Source organism: Xiphias gladius, chromosome 23 (genome assembly GCF_016859285.1).
Source record: "Xiphias gladius isolate SHS-SW01 ecotype Sanya breed wild chromosome 23, ASM1685928v1, whole genome shotgun sequence".
Lineage (NCBI taxonomy): Eukaryota > Metazoa > Chordata > Actinopteri > Istiophoriformes > Xiphiidae > Xiphias > Xiphias gladius.
Genome location: NC_053422.1, coordinates 20,746,418 through 20,765,724, shown reverse-complemented (window position 1 = coordinate 20,765,724; position 19,307 = coordinate 20,746,418). Strand labels below are relative to the sequence as shown.

At 41.7% G+C, this 19,307-nt stretch overlaps 1 protein-coding gene across 13 annotated transcripts in view; it reads right to left on the bottom strand.

The window, feature by feature from the left end:
- gria1a (glutamate receptor, ionotropic, AMPA 1a) overlaps positions 1–19,307 on the bottom strand; it is a 65,391-nt gene that overhangs the window by 36,026 nt on the left and 10,058 nt on the right. For all 13 annotated transcript variants that reach the window (XR_005706563.1, XR_005706564.1, XR_005706568.1 and 10 more), the window contains exons 3-8: positions 13,052–13,291; positions 9,147–9,331; positions 5,025–5,078; positions 2,534–2,692; positions 1,844–2,011; positions 741–845 (exon numbers count right to left, since the gene is read on the bottom strand). Coding sequence is in view for 6 of the 13 variants with exons in the window: in XM_040119647.1 (XP_039975581.1) it covers positions 741–845; positions 1,844–2,011; positions 2,534–2,692; positions 5,025–5,078; positions 9,147–9,331; positions 13,052–13,291 (911 nt within the window). In the remaining 7 variants the exon portion in view is untranslated. The remainder of the gene's footprint in view (positions 1–740; positions 846–1,843; positions 2,012–2,533; positions 2,693–5,024; positions 5,079–9,146; positions 9,332–13,051; positions 13,292–19,307) is intronic.

Here is a 19,307-nt window from a genome sequence, read left to right as displayed (position 1 = left end):
AGTGAAATTGTGGACTGAAGTGAAAGATAAAAGCAAAAATCCTTCCCTTTTACTCCTACTCACATACTTAAGAAGAAGAGCTATTTATCAAATTTCTTATGACTAAAAAAAATTGTCATAAATTAGACCTTTAGAGGTCTCTCATGATGGTTAAGAGTAGATCCTTGATGGCTGCAGTACAGAAACAGAGGTGAGAACACACCTTATATACACTGATTGTACAAAATATCATTGGTTATGATGAATAATATGTTATCTGTAGTTTTCTGAATATCAGAAGCAATACTATATGTGTAATTCAGAATAGGGTAATTTAGCCACTATTCGCATTTCATTTTAACATTTGATAGGATGTTACGCCGCTTATTTATTTATCAGGGGTGCAATCAAAACAAATAAAGCGGACGGATTTTGTTTGTCGCTTTTCATGCAGTCCTTGTCTCCATTTGCCTTTTCCCACTCAAAGCACACACATGAATATTTATGGGATCAGACGAGAGCTGTTCGAAAAGGCTACTCTTACCCTCACTGTAAGTGTGAACTGTCTTTGCCACTTTAGAGCATTCTTAAGTGTAATTCTCGGAAGTCTAGACCTTTCTTGGACTTACTGAGTACTGTGTAAACAGCAATAATAATAATAATAATAATAATAATAATAATAATAATAAGGCACAGTTTTTAAATAGGATACTTGAGTGAGAATTAATAGCTGAAATTGAACCCTCAGGCTACAGATTTACCTTCTTGGGTCCAGACGGGGCCAGTTCCATGACGCTAACCGTGTAGTTGGTTCTGCGGCCTTTCTCGTTAAACTGAATATGACCAGTCAATCCATCTATACGGACCTGTAATGGAGTAACAGATATTCAATAAGCAACTCACAGGCTTGGACTCCCCCGGCAGATGGGTGAATCATGGCTGCCGTTAAGCTTTTTCATAAAAGCCATTTTCTTCACGTCTGCACTGGCAGCATGCATTTGCATGTCATGCTTACACGTGATGCATGCCAAGCATAGTTTGCATGTTTTTGTATATTATTCATGTGGGAAAGTTCACAGTGCCTGTGTCCCTACAGAGGTGAATTACAAACGGTGTGCGTGTATGTGTACAGTGCAGTGTGTTTGTCTTGGCTGTGTGATGGAGTTAATTGAGCGAACACGGCTTCAATCTCCAGTCTATCCGCAGGCAGATGGCAAGATTGATTCTGAGCAGGCCTCTGCACAGCCACTCTGCAGACAGAGCCTCAGGCTGAACACACACACACACAAACTCACACGCAATTACATGAATGCCCTTGCAAACACTGTATTTATTATACACTACTATAGTCTATGTAGATGGGGTTCCAAAGTAAATAAATAACATATTTGACTTTTAATTGTCTTTTTAAATGGGAACTGTATTTCTGCGAATACTTAAGAGTTTTTAATATAAAATAATTGTCCTTGTTCCTCGATATATGTGGTTTGAGATACTTGAGTGGGTCTGTGTGTGCGAGATATCAAGACGTCTCACAGCCAGTCTAGCATTTCCATTATCATTGTCAGATATTACATCCCTAAAAATCTCAATTGCTGATGTCATATTCCATAATGATCACTGCCGAGTGTTATTGCCGGCAGGTTTTGTTTACTAGCCATGATGTCACATTTGATACTGGAGAGCTCTCCTACGACTTAATGTGAACTTTACACGACAGAATAAGACCTAATTTGTTCAGCCGGCCCCAACTCAGGAGCTGTTAGCCAATGTGCCACTCAAGAATTTGTGCAAGTGTGTGCACCAGTCCATGTATGTGCATGTGTGTGCGCGTAGAAGCGTGTATCTATGTATGCGCACGGACCTGCTGCAAGGCTCTCTGGATGTCTATGCCCTGTCCCCAGGGAGCCGGTGGGTTGGCAAGACACTCTCCAGCGTTGCCCCTGCGAGAGATGTCTATCCTCTGTCGCCTTAAATTCTGGAAAGCCGTGGACATGACTTTCACCCCGTCATATGTTAGAGCGCCTGTGTACTGTAAAGAGAGAGCAGTCAATTCAAACAGAAGCAACACTAATGAAAACTGATAAAGATCTTGGCTGAAGAGAGGCAGGGCATTTTGAGTTAATTTTTTGACACTGTAAACACACACTGTTTGGATCTGGAATCAATTCTCTATCTCAGCTGGTGGAACACTTGGTATGGCAAAAAATCAATCATCGTTTAATAGCAGATATCCCAAATCTGAATCAAAAAAAGACAGGATCAAATGTTATCTGCCCACCAAATTTAATGAAAACCCTTGCATAACTTTTCCTAATATGCTGCTAAGAGTCACAAACAAACCTAACGACAGGGGAAATAACAACCTTCTTGGCCGAGGTAACCCTAACCTCACACAGAAAATCAGTGATCACGACCCCAAAGAACATCGTTGGATTTTCAGAGGAGCTTTCAGCATATCCCACACTACTTTACGACTTCTTCCTCTTTAAAGACAGAATAAGGAAAATAAAAGACCAATGGGAGAATAGACAGGAGAATGAAGGGTAAATACTTTGAGTCCACTCTTGGGCACTTTGGAGTCTTTATTGTCAAACTCCATCCACTGCTGGACGACGCGGCTGATGCTGGGCTCCGAGTTGTTGACGAGCTGGAAGCCAGTGATGTTTGCCCCACCTTTCCTCAGGTCTGTCAGGTCGATGTCCAGGAAACCCTGAAACAGGGAGAAGGACAGGCAGGGAAAATCTGTAAAATTGATGATTTTATTCACGTGCACAGTGCATGATTATTGCGAGCAAGGCTTCCAGAAAGAAATTCAGAAGATGCCTGGCAGTGGACACATTTCAACACATTTCTGCTACACCGAATAATATAATAATAATAATATTTGATCTTTGGACTTTCCCTTAACCATGGCTTTTCTTTCTTGTGAGTTACTTGGTAATTTTACCTCTAAAACCAGTCAACATATGAAACTGGTGACAAGGGGTCAAAAGTAGGGATTGCTTTGTTTCAGGGGTCACAAGCTGAAAAGGGTTGGAGACCAATGGGCAATTCTGGAGAATGCATTGCAGTAACTGTTTTTACCTCCCCCATCGAAAGTGCAAGGGTTAAATACATAATGAAAACGACAAATCCTTCTTTTTCACTTGGAGAGGTTATCCCATTGAGCAGACTCCATCCTTGTCTTTACTGAGGGACAAGAGTAGTGAGAAAGAAAATAGAAAACCTCATTTCATGGCAGGAGCAGTCCACAGCTAATCTCTGATAGACTGAGTCCTCATAGGCTACTGTTAACAATGGCAGGATCAAACCCTTATGGGCTACTATGAACAATGCAAGGGATGCCTCAGGCAGAGTAAAATGGAGAAAAAAGGCAAATTACTGTAATGGTATCTCCTACTTGTATTTTTTTGCCCTGACTATTATGTGGAGAAGACTGTTGTTCAGAGAGGGAGAAAGGCAGCAGAGTAGGAGAGGCAGTTTCAGTCTCTCAGCAGGCTGCCTGTCAGCGTGGGGAGAAGAGGAGGCAGACAAGTGGGAACGGGTGGGAGTAGAGACAGAGCGGGAGAGGGGGAGAGAAGATTTGTCTGTGATTTGTCTGATTTAAGAGCAAAGTTTTGACTGATGAGAAGAAAAGGTTCCTCAATGAATTGCGTCCTGCTCGGCGGGCATCTGTCAGACAACGCGCACCTCTTTCTTCTCTGCTCTGATGTTGTTTGTTTCATGTCGTTTGATGCAGGGCTCTCTCTTGGCCATACGTCTGTCTCAAACTCTCACTTGTTTACTTCCTCTGATCTTCATATCCATACAGTAAAGACAAATTTAGTCCAGTAGAAGTGGCTGGCTGTTCACTCGCACAAAGTTCAAATTGTTTCTAGCCCTTTATGTTTTGGGAAAAGCCGGACTGGTACTAAATGAAGGCCAGCTCAATCTTCAGGAAACAAATGGAAGCAAAGAAGAGGGGCGGCATTCTGTCTCCCCCTCCTCTCACCACTGTCTCCCTAATGTACCTGTGTGTGTTGCCAGGTGTCCATATTTCTCAGCTGAACAGACAAAGTTGTCTTTTTCTCTGCTCCATCTATGAGCTAATGCAGTGCAGTGAGCTGAAGAGGTTACTATAGAAACTAGCCTTCGTAACACTGGACATGGAGGGGGGTATTTCAGACAGATATTTTAACCACATTTAAGTATTTCCAAATTCTCTCTTCGTTTCTGTATTGCACCATGCTCTGTTATTCATATATGCACACACAGCTGCAGACGCACACGCAAGTAAGTAAATTAGCAAAGTTATGAAAAGGTGAAAGGACAGAGAAAAAGTAATTTTTTGAACAGACTTTTTTATGAGCCCATTATAAATGATGGTGGCCACTTTTTGTATTAGCTGTTATTATCGTTCAAATCTTTTCATTGAAAATTAAATCTGGCAAACTAGCCAGACCAGAGAGATTGAGCCAATCTAAAACCTCAGCAGTGAGAAATTGTTCAAGCCAGCAGCTGCATATTAATGCTGTTATTACTAGAGCTTCTGTTGATGTCAATTTTCTCTTCATTTGGTTGCATTTAGGGAGTCTGAACAGTGCTGCAGGGGTCTACATAACATTTGCACTGAGAAAATGGCAGCAGACAAAGACAGCTAATGGATATAAGCTTGCATACATTGGCTCCCTGACCTTTCTCTGTCACTGTGAGTCTGCACAGATTTCTGTCTCTGACTGTTACAGGTTTCCCGCTTTTGCGTCACTGTAAATCTGCTAATGTGCTGGCATTAGGTCTGCAGGTTTGACAGTGCAGGGAAAGAAAATATGGTGAAGCTGAAAAGGGAAATGAGACAACATAAAAGACACGAGACCAGATAGTTTAAGGCTAAATTATTAGGCAAATGCAAGTCTATTAAACTGGTAATAAAGCACTAATTTAAAGCCACATTTAACAGCAATGCAAATTCAGTCGAGGTATGAAAGCATTTAGAGAAGTATGTGGAATATCTCCTAAGAAATTTAAATAGATAAAAATGTACTGCTATAATGATGAGTCCTTACCAGGTTAGCCAGGATGTAGTGATAGCTCTTTGCATTCTTGCCTTGTTCAACAATCTGGAGGACAAGGGTAGAGGAGAAGTAGAGAATAAAATGGTTGTGATACAAAAACAGAAGGTCAGTTTGTGTATGTGTGCAACCAAGAGAGCGGGAGGAGGCTTTTGACGGCGTCTCAGCAGTGGGCCTGGTGCAGTGTACAGTACTTGACCTTGTCCAAGACAGACAGAAAGTAGGTTCACAAGAAATCAGAGCAAAGGGACTGAACATTGAATGACTACTTTATAAAAGGGTGACTAACTTCACAAATGTCGGCTTTAATCTGTGTGTAAAAAGGCAACATATTAAGAGATTACCGACTCCATATAATCAAAGTAGCTTAAAGAAAATGATAGTTCCGGAGTCAATTAGAAACAGCTATGACCAAAATGCCCTCTCTTCTCCTCTCTTTACTCGGCAGTGAAAGGTATTACTGTGAAGGGCTATATCGTACAACATTGTTGCCTTTGGCCAGATACCCACTAAGCAGGGGGAAAAAAACAAACCACATTCTATCTACCACACACAAACCCACCACTAATACTATATATATATATATATATATATATATATATATATATATATATATATATATATATATATATATATATATATATATGTGTGTGTGTGTGTGTGTGTGTGTGTGTGTGTGTGTGTGTGTGTGTGTGTGTGTGTGTGTGTGTGTGAACATTTAAAAAAAGAGAGAAATAATAATTTTTACTACAAAATAAACAATTAAATGAAAACAGAAAATGGCAGAAAATGAATTAATATATGAATTAACATTTAATGCAAGTAAACCTGCTGTATAAATTGCAATTAGTCACCAATTTGTAAATATAATAATGTAAACACTACTATATTTGTTTATTTGTTTCCCTCCCCCTCCTGCTCTTTCCTCTGTTTTCAGTATGTTTCACCTGAGAGCTCTGATTTGATCTTTGATCTAATATTTAAATAACTTACAATATACAGCCTCCCTGGAACTCCATCATGGTCTAACAATATCATCAAATAATGCAATCCGTCAGGGCTGAGCTGTGCACAAGCCCCTCTCCCACGCCTACTGTACGCTCTCATCTCTCCTCTGCCTGCACTGCTGTCATTGTCTAACTGCGGGCGACACAGGTCGGCTGAGCACCTAGGGTCAGCGCAGTTTGAACATCACAGTGAGAGGTGTGTAGTGTAGTACTAGAACTGGTTTATTTATTTATAAATGAAATGGACACGTTAGACACCACTTTGACTGACATTTAAATGCAGATATAAGATGAAACAAAAAAAAAAGCACGTGGCACTTTAGGCGAATGTCTACTTCACATGTGCCTGGAGCCTGCTGTGCCGTACAACAAATGTGTGTGAGTGTGTATGTGTCATCACATTATACTCGGCAGTCACATAAAATAAGCACGAGTACGCAGCACTAATTTAAAGCCATGAACCATACTAACAGCCTTAGCACATAGATTAAAGAATTTCCCTGTCTCTGTTCTGGCACTATGCATGACCTCTCTCCTCTTCCTCTCTGTGAGCATTTTCCCCTGCCTATACTTCGGCGAAGTTTGAGCATTATGTGTGTGTGTGTATGTGCGTGTGTGTGTCTAATGATGCTGTAGGTCATGACAGAAGGTGGCATTTGATATTAATGGTGACCCCAGCACAAGGCGGGCCCTGCGGCCAAGCCCCGGGCAAGGAAAATCGAGAGGGAAGGAGGAGAGACACACACCAGCGCTGACACCATTACACCCGACGCCAGGGGAAAACACACACATTACTGTCACAGAGGACTGGCAAATGGAAATGTTTTGGATGTGAGCACTTTTTTAAGGAAACATACAGATTTGAAGAGTCATTCAGAGTTCAGCTTAGAGAGAACGGGTCATCTTTTTGTGTGTGTCTGTAGGGAAACACACTCTGAGGTACCTCTTCTGTTACAAAAACCACTCTCCGAGGAGACTACATCAACAGTCAGCCTAAACACGAAACCACCCTCAGGATACTGTCAGTGACGTTATCTGAAATGAATCTGTGTGCTATACGAGATGAATGTGATGAACACAGGAGTGAGTTTAAAGGGCAAAAGAGGCAGAGGTGTTGAGTGTGCATGTGTGTGTGTGTGTGTGTGTGTGTGTGTGTGTGTGTGTGCGTTCGCCATTGTTTAGGTGCACAGGCAGGGCAGTGTGGAGACAGGGAGCAGATGTGGGTGATTGATGGTGGCTGTCTGAATGGGGAACTTCTCAGGCTCAGCTCCTGTAAACTGGTGAGAACTCATGCAATAACCTTAACTGTAGACACCAGGCTATCAATAATGTTCACACAGAGCAGACAGAGCCTACACATACAGATGGGGACTGTCTGTGTGTGTGTGTGTGTGTGTGTGTGTGTGTGTGTGTGTGTGTGTGTGTGTGTGTGTGTGTGTGTGTGTGTGTGTGTGTGTGTGTGTGTGTCAAAAACATCATTAAAGAGCACATGTGCTTTTACTGAAACAGAAATTAAAAAAAAACTATTACAAGCTCACTGAAAACCAGAAATGACACAAATGGCATCAACAAGATAAAACAATACAAATTACAAATGCGTTGTATTTAGTTACTGCTATGCTATGCCTGTAAAGCTTTCTGTTATCAAATGGCACATATGCAGTTTACAACATCTTCTTCACAGCAGACATTTTGACTTGTCATAGTAGGAAAAGCACAGGTGCAACAAATGCCAGTAAGATATTCACGCAAAACACCAGCCCTGGAACTAGCTGATTAGCTAAGTGGAAAGCACTCATTATTAAAATTACCCCTGTGCTTTTTAGTTTTCAGTAATAACTGAAGCAATGGGTTCATGATTTCAGACAGAGGTAGACAAAAGCAGACTTCTCATTTCTAGCCCACTGAAGAGACAACTGTCGCTGGCTGATTTTATTAGCTGCGGTTAGCTAGCTAATTAAAGCTAATGTTAGCTACATGAGTTGGTTGAACAAGCTGTCCCCGGCTGACTTTTTTAATGTTCCCATCTGGATTGTTTTAAAAGTAAAAAAGGGTCTTATAAGTGCACTTGATAGCTACATACAATATATCATGCTAAGAAAAACTGAGGCTAAAGCAAACGGGGCAAAAAGCCAGCGTCCTCACCGGATTCATGTAAAGGACCTGAAGAACTAAATTGTTGTTCTGTACTGGGGTGTAGGGCTACTTAGTCCTAGTATTGTAAGTATGAAGAGGGCATATGTAAGATCACACTGTTATTTAATTCCCTCATATCATTGTTTAGCTACTTATTAGCCTACATACATTATCATATTTACAAATAGGATGTTTTCATGTGATGTAACTATTGTAGTTATTAATGAAATTCTCCATGGCCTTGGAAGTAATGCTTGGTAACTACTGTTCGTAGTAAACTAGTTAGCCAGACATGCTAAACTTAAATAAGAGCAGACAAACACACTGTTTTGGTCCATTTGTTAGACTTTTGCTCTTGTGTTTTTTGGTTTTGGAAAGGCTAGCAAAAACTTTGAAATCATTGAGATGCTGAGTTTAACAGCGCCATGTAAACCTCTCCAACATGCAGTGAAACCCAAAGCTTGACAGACCTGCCATGCCTAGTTACAGTTGCTAAGGTGTGATTGGACAATCTGTGTTCAGGGGAGGATGCCAGGATCCTTTTGCTTTCAATAGTACAGGGGTGAGTAAGTGATGATGCTATCACAGAGGAACTGCCGACTCCAAATGCCAATGCTGTGTTATTTATCGCTCCTGTCCTTGATGTTCCAGGAGACCAAACACCACAGCAGACCGCCAACCAACCCCCACTTATCATTGATACGCCCTTTTTTTTCTGACTGGCTCTCTCCTTTGTTTCAATATATTTTTCCTAAGAAGTCTTTTAAACTTAACAAGTTTATAAGCTTGATATTTGTCCAAAAGGAAAATTCACTCATCATGGAAGTAACAACATACAACTTAATAACATACAGTACAGTAGGGTTTTGTGTTGTGAGGTTTCATTCTTTAAACTGAAGTTGCATTATACTATAAATTCCGATATAATTACATAATCCCCTATCATTGCAAAAAACAGAGAAAAGCTCCTTACCTTTTTGAGGATGCCAGTGAGCCTTTCAGTCTCACAGTCAATGATAATCTGGCCCTCCTTCCTCTTGTCCAAATCCTGGAACACTTTCAAGAAAGAGGCCTCTGTCATGGTCTCAACATTAACCGAGGTCACCAGCCAGTTCCTCTCTGCTGCTGTGTCCAGAACCTTCTGCAGCACTGACAGGCCTGGTGAGAAGAATGCAAAGGGCAGAAACTCTCTGGGAAATAAATTATGTGCAGGTGAATCTTATACCCTATGTGGTTATATTATGAGCTGCGAGATAAATTAAAACAACTTGGGAACAAAAAAGAAGCAGTGCAGAAAACCAAACTGCTCGTGATAAGCTTATCCATCAGAATATCCCCTGTAAGTTCAGTGATAAAGTGTAACGGGGCGGACAGTCCATTGAGCACACTGACACGTATAGGTATGCTTGTCCAGCTTGTACAGCGCCGGGCTAAACAATCACCACGTTCACACTAACAAATAATCCCATGCAATATCGAGCGACACGCTAACAGCCAGCTTTACGCCCTGCACGTACCAATTACAGGTGGCGCTACTCAACTACACTGTCACCGATACGCTACTGAAACACTAGAGCATCGGGGAGAAAGAGGCAGAGCAGCCAATGAGCTAGGGACTCACGCTGAGACAGGAAATAGAAGGCGATCAGAGAACACATTGATCTTGAGCTCTGATTTGCAATCTGACTCACTGTTGTACTCCTTTGCTGCTGGCAGCAGACCAATCAGATTCCTCTTGAGCTGGCAGCCACAGTTGTTCCAGAGAGTAAATAAAGTAATTTCACCCGCAGCAGACTGGCAGCCTCTACCCAAATGAATTCTAGCAATTACAAAATTTAGACATGTAAACTAATACATGATGTAGCTGTACTTGTTCGTTTCCACTAAGCTGGCAAACACTGTTAAAGCTACCGTAGCCTATACATGATGTATTTTGCATATCCTTCATGCTTGCTTGTTCATGTTCATACAGGCATTTTAGGCATATTGAGCAAATGTAAAAATAGCTTATCCACAAAAAACAACAACACCGAGCCTGTCAAAAGAAGAATGAGAAATAAAGTCACAGCCTCCGAAAGATGTTTGCCTGGCCTTATTAGAATGCACACCAGCTGCTCTCCAGACAGTTCCTGCTGCCTATTTGACACCAGGCCATTATGAAATAAAAAGATGGATGGTGTTTCACCTCCACGTATGACAGTACAGTCAATGCAAATAAATTAGACAACCAGAAAAATGCAGGGATGTTGGATGGAAATTATACACAAGGGTTTGTAATGCATGACACCTTTCATGGTGTCTCTTTCCATTCACTGTTGCTCATGAGTGAATAATTGTAGTCCTTGGTACTGACAGGTTTAATAGTAGCTGTCAAACTGATGATAGGCCTGGGAACATAGAAGGCAGTTAATTATGGCCATGAATAAGGTCAGTGGGTCCTGAGGAGAATGGACAACTGTCTTTGAGTGGTGTCTTGTCCTGGTGTCAGTGGAAGGTTTCAGCACCATGGACAGCACCATACAATCTCTTCTTTTGAAAACCAGGCTGTGTGCAAAGCAGTTTATTCCTTTTTATCTTTTTATTCTTTTGTTCCTCCCTTTTCTGGGCAGTAGTCAAGATGCTCTAAAATTAGTGTTTGAATCTAATTAATGCTTAGTGTTGAGAATATTCTGTGCTGTAATGCATTACAGAGAGACCTGGATTCAGCTTCCCCTCAGTGTTATCAGTGTGGCTGAACTATTACAATTCTTATCTCCCCGTATCTTCCATCTGTTCTTCATTCCTCCCCTGCCTTCTTCCCTTTTTTTGGCTCACTGCTTTTGCATTGAACATCCTCTTTAAATGTAGATATGTGCCCTGATGTTCCCCTATAAATCAGAGCCAGCCCGACAGGGAGGCTTGTAGTACTAGCAAAGGTAAAAACTGGTCCTCCAAAGTCATCCTGGAAGAGAATAATATCATAATAGAATCTGGCTTTCATAAGCACCCTTTTGGCCAGAGGCACTACACAGAGACCTGGGAACCAACAGAAAATAAAACTTTACGAAACCATTTCCTGAATATTGTTTATGATAGGTTTAATGGGCTATCAAATTTGTTTTCCCGTTCTTGGCTTTTGAAAATAAAAAATGAGAGGCACTTTTATTAGCTGATGCTGTGCGGTAAGACAGCAAGACAGATGTTATTAGAAAAAAGGGGAAGATGTTAAAGCTCTGGAGATGGCAGGAAAGTGATAATGCATGTGATACATGTGTATGTCCTTGTCAACTTCAGGTAATGGACTAAAACAGAGAGAAAACTAGGAATATAAATACATATCTGATAGAAATATATTAGACTAGAAATTAAAGAACTTTTGGCCTCTTCATAGGCAACATCACCAGGAAGAAGATTAGTAAAATATTTGGAATAAGCACACTCAGACATGTACAAACTCCATGCACACACACACACACACACACACACACACACACACACACACACACACACACACACACACACACACACACACACACACACATACACACACACACACACCAGACAAATTCCTCACAACTAAATATGATTTTTCTTAAAGGCTTAAAATAACCCTGTAGGAAGGGTGACTGCATCTTCGTATCCAAGCAACAGAGGACTACTGATACGGATTCCACTAGCTCCCTCCCACCACTCAATCACACAGGGGTGACCCTGCACACACACACACACACACACACACACACACACACACACACACACACACACACACACACACACACATAAACACACTACTCAACAGTTTGTGAGTCGATAATGAAGGGATCACAGAAGATAAAAAAATCTGTGGGACATGTGTGGTGCTACAGCCGTCGTACATCAATAGGGCTAAAGACCACTTTGAAATCTCCCGTCAATGCTTGATAGTTTGCTGAGCAGAGTGACATGATGGCATCTGTCTTTTAAAGCTGACTTGAGCTTGCTTATTTCTCTCACACAAGTCAAAAGCATGAGCAGATAAAAGTCGTAATAAGCCCTCATGCTGTAGCATGCAAATTTGCATGTGCAAAATGCCTACACACATATTTGAAGTGTGCATGCTTTGGGGCACACGCACGCACACAAACACACACACACACACACACACACACACACACACACACACACACACACAAAAATACACCCATCATGGTTATGCTCCAAAACACACGACACCTGGGACAGATGGCGTGGCATTATGGGAAGCATACAGCTGATTGGCTAGAGAGGAAAGAAAGGGGAGGAAGCAGGAGGCTGACAGGTGTGTTACTTAATTTCTGTCTGCCTCTGCAGAAGCATTATTAAGATGCTTAAATTGAATGCTACAGCCCTTTTTGTGTTTTTATTTTTTTTTTCTAAATTTTTTTGTCATTCTACTGTAAAAGGGACTGTTGCGACATGGGTTCCTGTGGAGGACTGCTTAATGAGAAGCTTAATTTTTTGTTCCAATTTGAGATTTATCTGCTAGTCAGTGAAGGTCAATGTCTCTTTTCCGTGTTCGCTATCTGTACAAAAACGGTGGTCTAAAATAAATGTTCGATGGCTGCTCATTTCTGCACACATTTCTGCTACTATCGACCCAACTGCTGTCACCATGGCAATGTGAAGATGACTAATGGTAGTTGGTTTAACGAATGGTAATGGGTCATACTGTGTTTATGTGCATGTAGTGGAACTGCATCTTTTACTTTATATTAAATTAATTCTATGGTAAAACATAAAATTTTGATTCTACAAGATAAATGAGGATGATATGACATTTAATTAAAGCATAAATATAAAAATATCCACTACAAAAATGACTACAGTCATACAGTTTGATTTATGAAAACAAATAGAGCCAGAATAAATTCTGTTTTCTACCTGAATCAGAACTGTACATGTAGACAAACTTGGTCCATCCGTAGTGGTCGATCACCCCCACCAGAGCGTCCTGGAGCTCAGGCCTCAGCTGGATAACAAACTGATTGGCCGTCTCAATGGGGAAGGATGGCGTGACGAAGCAGACGTGCAGCGCTCCACAGAAGGACATGAGCATGTTGACTGTTTTCCTGTCATACAAGCCAATGATGGCATACACACCTTTGGAGAACTGGGAACAAACTGTAAGTAGGAGAAGAGAGAAAAGAGAGAAGGGAAAAGAGGAAAGTTAGTCTCTGGACTTTCTCTGGATTAGAGGATTATGGAATATTTGTATTGAACTGAGAAAAACTCTTAAAAACTCGTAAAAATAAAACTGAAGGTCTGGGCAATTATAGTGACCCAAAACGAACTTAATGCAACCTCTTTCCATCAAGTAGGCACTTACTACTCTAGAGCACACCAATTTTTCTGTCAGTGAGAAACCATAGAGCAACAAAAAAAGAAATTATAAAAAAAAGTTTTCGAAATCACCTTTGGCTCTGGAAATTGTGATGATCCTTTTCCCCTATTTTTTGATGTTTTATAGACCAAACAATGATTCGATTCATCGAGAAAATAATCGGCAGATTAATCGATAATGGAAAATTGGTTACTTGCAACCCTATATTGAATTTGTTGAACTAAACTGAATTGAATTCAATTATTAATTAAATAAGTAGAATAGCTCTAATAGCCTTGTCCACTCAACTACTCTGTGGCATGTTTATGCAAAGCTGGCCTGTTGGTCCATCTGTGTACCATCAATCTGTGTGTTTGCCTTCAGTGAGAGGTGGAGGAGGTGAAGGCAGATTAGGAGTAGAGAGGTTAATCAATGCATCCCCAGGGCTCCATTGACATTTTACTGGCAGCAGGAGGCGGTTCCCATCTCTCATTTGCCTTTCTTCCTCAGTCTGTCCATTTCTCATTCTCTCATTGTCTGTCACTCAGACTTCCTTTGCACCTTCTGATATCTTAAAATAGCTCATTTACGTTGACAGTCCTCTCTCTGGAAGGTATATCCTCTCTGGGCTTTCAGCTTAGCATGCTATCTTTGTACTCGTAGGTCTGGCCTGGGCTATTTTCTGCTGTGGTGATGGGTGGGCCTTACTTATCTCAGTATTTACCAAACAGATTGAAGTCACTGCCTGTCCCTCGTGTGAGGGCCAGCTCGCTGCTAGGAGCTGAGGGAAAGACAGAGAGAGGATGGCCCATACCCAAAACGCCTAACCTGTCACAGACCTGCACCCTCCAGGCAGGCACGTGTGTGTGTGTGTGTTTGCGTGTGTGTGACGGAGATAGAGGGAGAGTGAGAAAGGGAGAGTGGTATGAACACACACACATATGCAGCCTCTAGTGCTCCAAAAGCCTGGTGACTCACCCTACTTAAAACAAGCCCTGAAATAGACATTTTGCGCCTCGCCACACTGACTCAATAACAGAACTATCTTTCCTTCATGGTCTGCACACGCTCTTGCTAGTAAATGGACACTCTGTCAGCTATTGCTTTCCACCAGCACACATTATATTTCCTCTTACAGTGGTAGAAAATGTTCTAGGACCAATTTCAGCAGTGGTCCCCATGTTCTGCTTAGATAAAGGTAATGAGAGCTTGTTTGACTTTTTGTGCAGTGTCCCATTACTCTGCCCTACAGCAGGCTAGCACGTTCAATGAATATGAGTCATTTCTCATACCTACAGAATGTCTTTCTGACAAAAAAAACAAAACAAAAAAAAACATGCAGCCATGTGGCATGGACCTCCTGCTCTGAGCTGGCAAGAGAACCATGTGCTCGTTTAATTCGACATGAGCATGACATAGAACATTAGTGTAACTCAGCAGTCTCAGTTCAAATTGCAAAATACAGGAGCGGCATATCGAGTGTGTTTGTGTGTGAGCAGCTTGTTAGCGCTGCTCCACATGTGCAACGACACTGGACGCAGGGCTCAGTCAACTAAAGGGATCTCGAAGACCCTTGCAACACCTGTCCACCCTGGCACTCCACGTCACCTCGCCACAGTTACAGCTGCCATGGCGGCAGCACTGAGGTTGCCTGGGCAACAGTCTGGTGCTCTGGCAGGGATTACAGTAGCTCAAAGCTGCTAAAGCTAAAGCATTGAAAGATGGAGTGGGATTTGTGAGTGGTTGGATATTTTGTCATAATTACGTCTCCCCTCAAGGGACTGGCAAATTTGCAAAACTGACTTGGCCTTGCAAAATCCTTAGATAATATATGAAAGACTTCCGCTGCAACATATTCTTATTTACACTCAAAACAAACCATGACCATATCCAAAAGTCAACAAAATCATTCAGCATATGCATACAGATGTAGGAAAGCTCACTGGAAGTGTCTCCTGAGTTGAAGTTTTCACCCGCACTAAACTTTTCCAATGAATGAACAACATGTTGATTTGCATTAGGTGTGGTCAAAGAGTTTTGGGCGGCAGGAAAAAGAGAAAAAACTCAAATCCTAAAGGGACTGATGCTAGCAAAACAGGAGGAGCTGTCAGAAACTATTCACGCAGCTACTGTCTTCCCTGTTCTCTGTTTCCTGTGCCCTGCAGCTGTTCCTCTGCTTAGCATGAGCCAAATATCAAATGGCAGACGTGTCTGTGCCGGCTGCACAAAGAGGGCGTGTTTGTGACAGTTGCTCCTGCATCTGAAGTTGTGGATGATGGGAGGGCTGCTGGGGGGTGGTTGGCAACGCTGCATCATTCATATTAGCTGTGAATGTTTAAAGCCTAGTACAAAATCCCACAATGTTTCTGACACATTACTGGTTCACACTTAAAAATACAGTCTGAGGTTGGACTTGATCACTACATTAATAGTGAAGCTGTAAAATTTGAAACATTTTTTGATGTTCAGAATTAAAAGAAACAACATTATACAGAGACTGATTGATCTTTCTTTACTTGTGGATGGGGAAAATATCCAGCTATCAAAGTGAGACTATTTGTCTGGTCAATAATTCATCAAATGTCAATGATATATTGGCAAATGGATGTATAAGAGAAAAGCGTCAAGGTGCCCTTGTGCTTGGTGCCTAACTCACTGCAGCTCCACTGGGGCTGCTCACTAACCTATGTATAGGACTGAGCTATTACAGAGCAGTTCCTTCGTGTGCACGTATAATTCTTTTGGCGATAGCTCTGCATTGCTTGATATGTCAAAATAATCAATACAGTTGAACTGAATTGTAACAAGAGCAGTCGCAAAAAAAATTTTCAAATGTATTTTTGGGGGACACACAACCAGGTTTGCAAGAATTAATGTAAGGACAGTCTTTTGAGTGTGTTGGCTCAGTAAATCAATGTATTCCAGACCAATGGTTTACTATGAGCACATGCAAACCAAGAATTCTGATAAGAAAAGTATATACAATATGTACCTCCACACACACACCCACACACACAAACCTGTGCGCGCGCACACACACACACATACGCAGAAGGAACAGAAGGTTTCTTCTATTTTCTCCCCTGGGACTTGCATGCTATTATCCTGTGCAACATTAAGGTCAGCGGTACAGAGGTACAGCAGCAGGAAGCTGGGTTCAGCTGGAGGGAGTGTACTGATTGGAGGGTTCTTGTTCAGCCATCCATAATGAGGTCTTTTTTTAATAGAGCCTCACTACTGTCGACTGACATTTAAAGTGAGGCCACAAAATAGGACATCCGATTAAATTTCTAATCTTACCCACTGATCAACTACAGACAGGTGAAAAAATTTAAGGAAATACCTGAATAAATGAGTGGAGAAACATAGCAAATGCAGACGCTTCCAAATAAGGCAATCATGTTCTTTTCCTTTGGGCGCTGGTGAACAAAGACTCTACAATGGATGAGTGACCAGCTAAATCCAGCCTAGCTTTCCTCCACCTCAGCATAACCCTTCCCAATAGTCCCAGAGTCACACACACCGCCTTCATACACTGAGCTTCAATCCTACAACTACACCTGGGTTTATGATGTCCATACAATGTCATCTTTACAACACAAGACCATAACTTTCAGACTGATGCCTGGGGAGGTCTTTTTTTTTTTCAGTTAAGACTGGTTGAAAAACAATTCATCATTTTTTTTTTGACTATTCAATTAATAATTTAGTCAATAAAATGTCAGAATTTATTGAAAATGCCCGTCAGTCTCCCGCTGCCCAGGGTAACAACATCAGAAATCTTGTGTTTTTTCTTTTGGACCACTCTGGTCCAGACTGAAATATCTCAACAGCTATTGAACAGATTGCCATGAAATTTCATCCTGACCAAACACCTGCACAACTACTGCCATTCCCATCAACTTCAGTAGTACTTTGTGTTTAGTGCTAATTAGCAAATCTTAGCATGTTAACGTGTTCGAGTAAGATGGTGAGCAGTGTAAACATTACACCCGCTTGGCATTAACATGTTAGCATTGTTCTTGTGAGTGTCAGCATGCTGTGTGGTAGCATTTAACTCAAAGCATCACTGAGGCTGTGTTGTCTCGTGTGATCACTGACTTAAACGATTAGTTTGCTTTTCTTACATTGTTAATTATTGCAGTGCACTGTGACGCCAAGTGTTTTATCATCTTTTGTCACAAATCTGACAGCAGAAGAGCATAAAACCCATCCATGTGCTGCCAAATAGATCTGTGTGGGTGATTACATTAGCTACACTGCAGGTACGGGCCTGGGAGTTAAGTTGGCGATCATGAACCACAAAATCCATGGATGAGTCTGGCCAGGAATGTTTGTTGCATGTCATTCCCCATCTTCCTCTCCCCTCATTTGTTTTCATATATATTAAGAAAAAAGATAAAAAAGGTATGAAAGCAGGTGTTCATTTTGAATAGCGTACAGAAGCTTGGTTAAGAGTCATACCCACAATGCTACTGTATCTTTTCCATGTTTAGTTCAAGGTATCCCTCTGAAAGATGAGAGGGGTAAAAGGAGCAGGGATGTTGCTGTCACATCTGGTGGTAATATACACCACCTCCACAAGGGTGAAGGGTCACTGAATCAACCGCAGAGCACTATGAGGGGAGACAAACACAGCTGACACCAGACACTGGAAGATGCACACAATCATCCTCCACTCAGCCACCCATGGCTAATAACTGTCAGATGATGTGTATAATAAAAGCAGAGCATGTTTTCGTCCCTCTGGCCGCATCAATCTTCCGGAGAGTTAATCAGCTATGTTAATGAGAGGACCAGAAAAAGAAGTCGATCCCCGACTCACACACGCGCACACGTACATGCAGGACCTTTGCTAAGGTTGGACACCCTTGATGCACCCATCAAACACTCCACTCCCTCAACATCCCTCTCAATTAAAAAAAAAAAAAAAAAAATTCTCACTGGTTTTTAGTCTCACACACAGCTTGTGCTTGTGAAGAATCCCTCAGGTAATGGTCGGGGGAGGCCTACTCTATGAGCCCTCCAACACAGCATGACTCACACAGTGCAATCAATCTCCCTCTGTGCAGAGGACAGGGGCCCAGGGGACTGAAATGCAGCACCAATGTGGATCTGCATGAATGTCTGCAGACATGACTGAGTAGGAGACTTTTACTGTGAGAACAATTTTCTCTGGGATCTCCCGCAAACGACCTGAAATCTGCTCTGGAGAAAATGATTCAACCAACATGTTCAGTGATAACATGTTAGTGTACTGCAAAGAGGATACTTCGTCCACGCATATTCAGTAAGAAATACAAAACAGGTTTAACAGGTTTTTAGAAGGGGGATGGGCTTTGCCTCACTGCCTTCCCATCTCTCTAGAGTACCCATATGCCCCATGGAGTGTTGCGATCCAGAGAGGTGCGCTCGCTGTTCCCCGGTATAAACAGCTTTAGCTCCTCAAGCTTAAGGGAGATTTAGTGCCTGTGCAAGAGCAATAAAACTGTGTTTATGTCACTGCTGCTACCGTTGTGTGTGGCGAAAAAGAGAGATAATAATAGAGAAAGGGGAGGAAAAGACAGAAGAAAAAAGTAATAGGTGAGGCAAAGATGGAAAGGAGATAAAAATGAAAAAATAGAGAAAGGAGGCAGACAGGAAGACACTAAAGTCTTAAGCTTCAACCGCTGGGAACAGCAGTGATCAGAGCAGATGACCAGCCAAACAGTTCTTAGATTAATGTCAGAGAGTGTTCGATACTCTTGAGAGATTACATTAGCCGAAACAGGGGTAATAGAAGGTTAATAAGGATGAGCCAAAAAGCAAGCGTGTCTT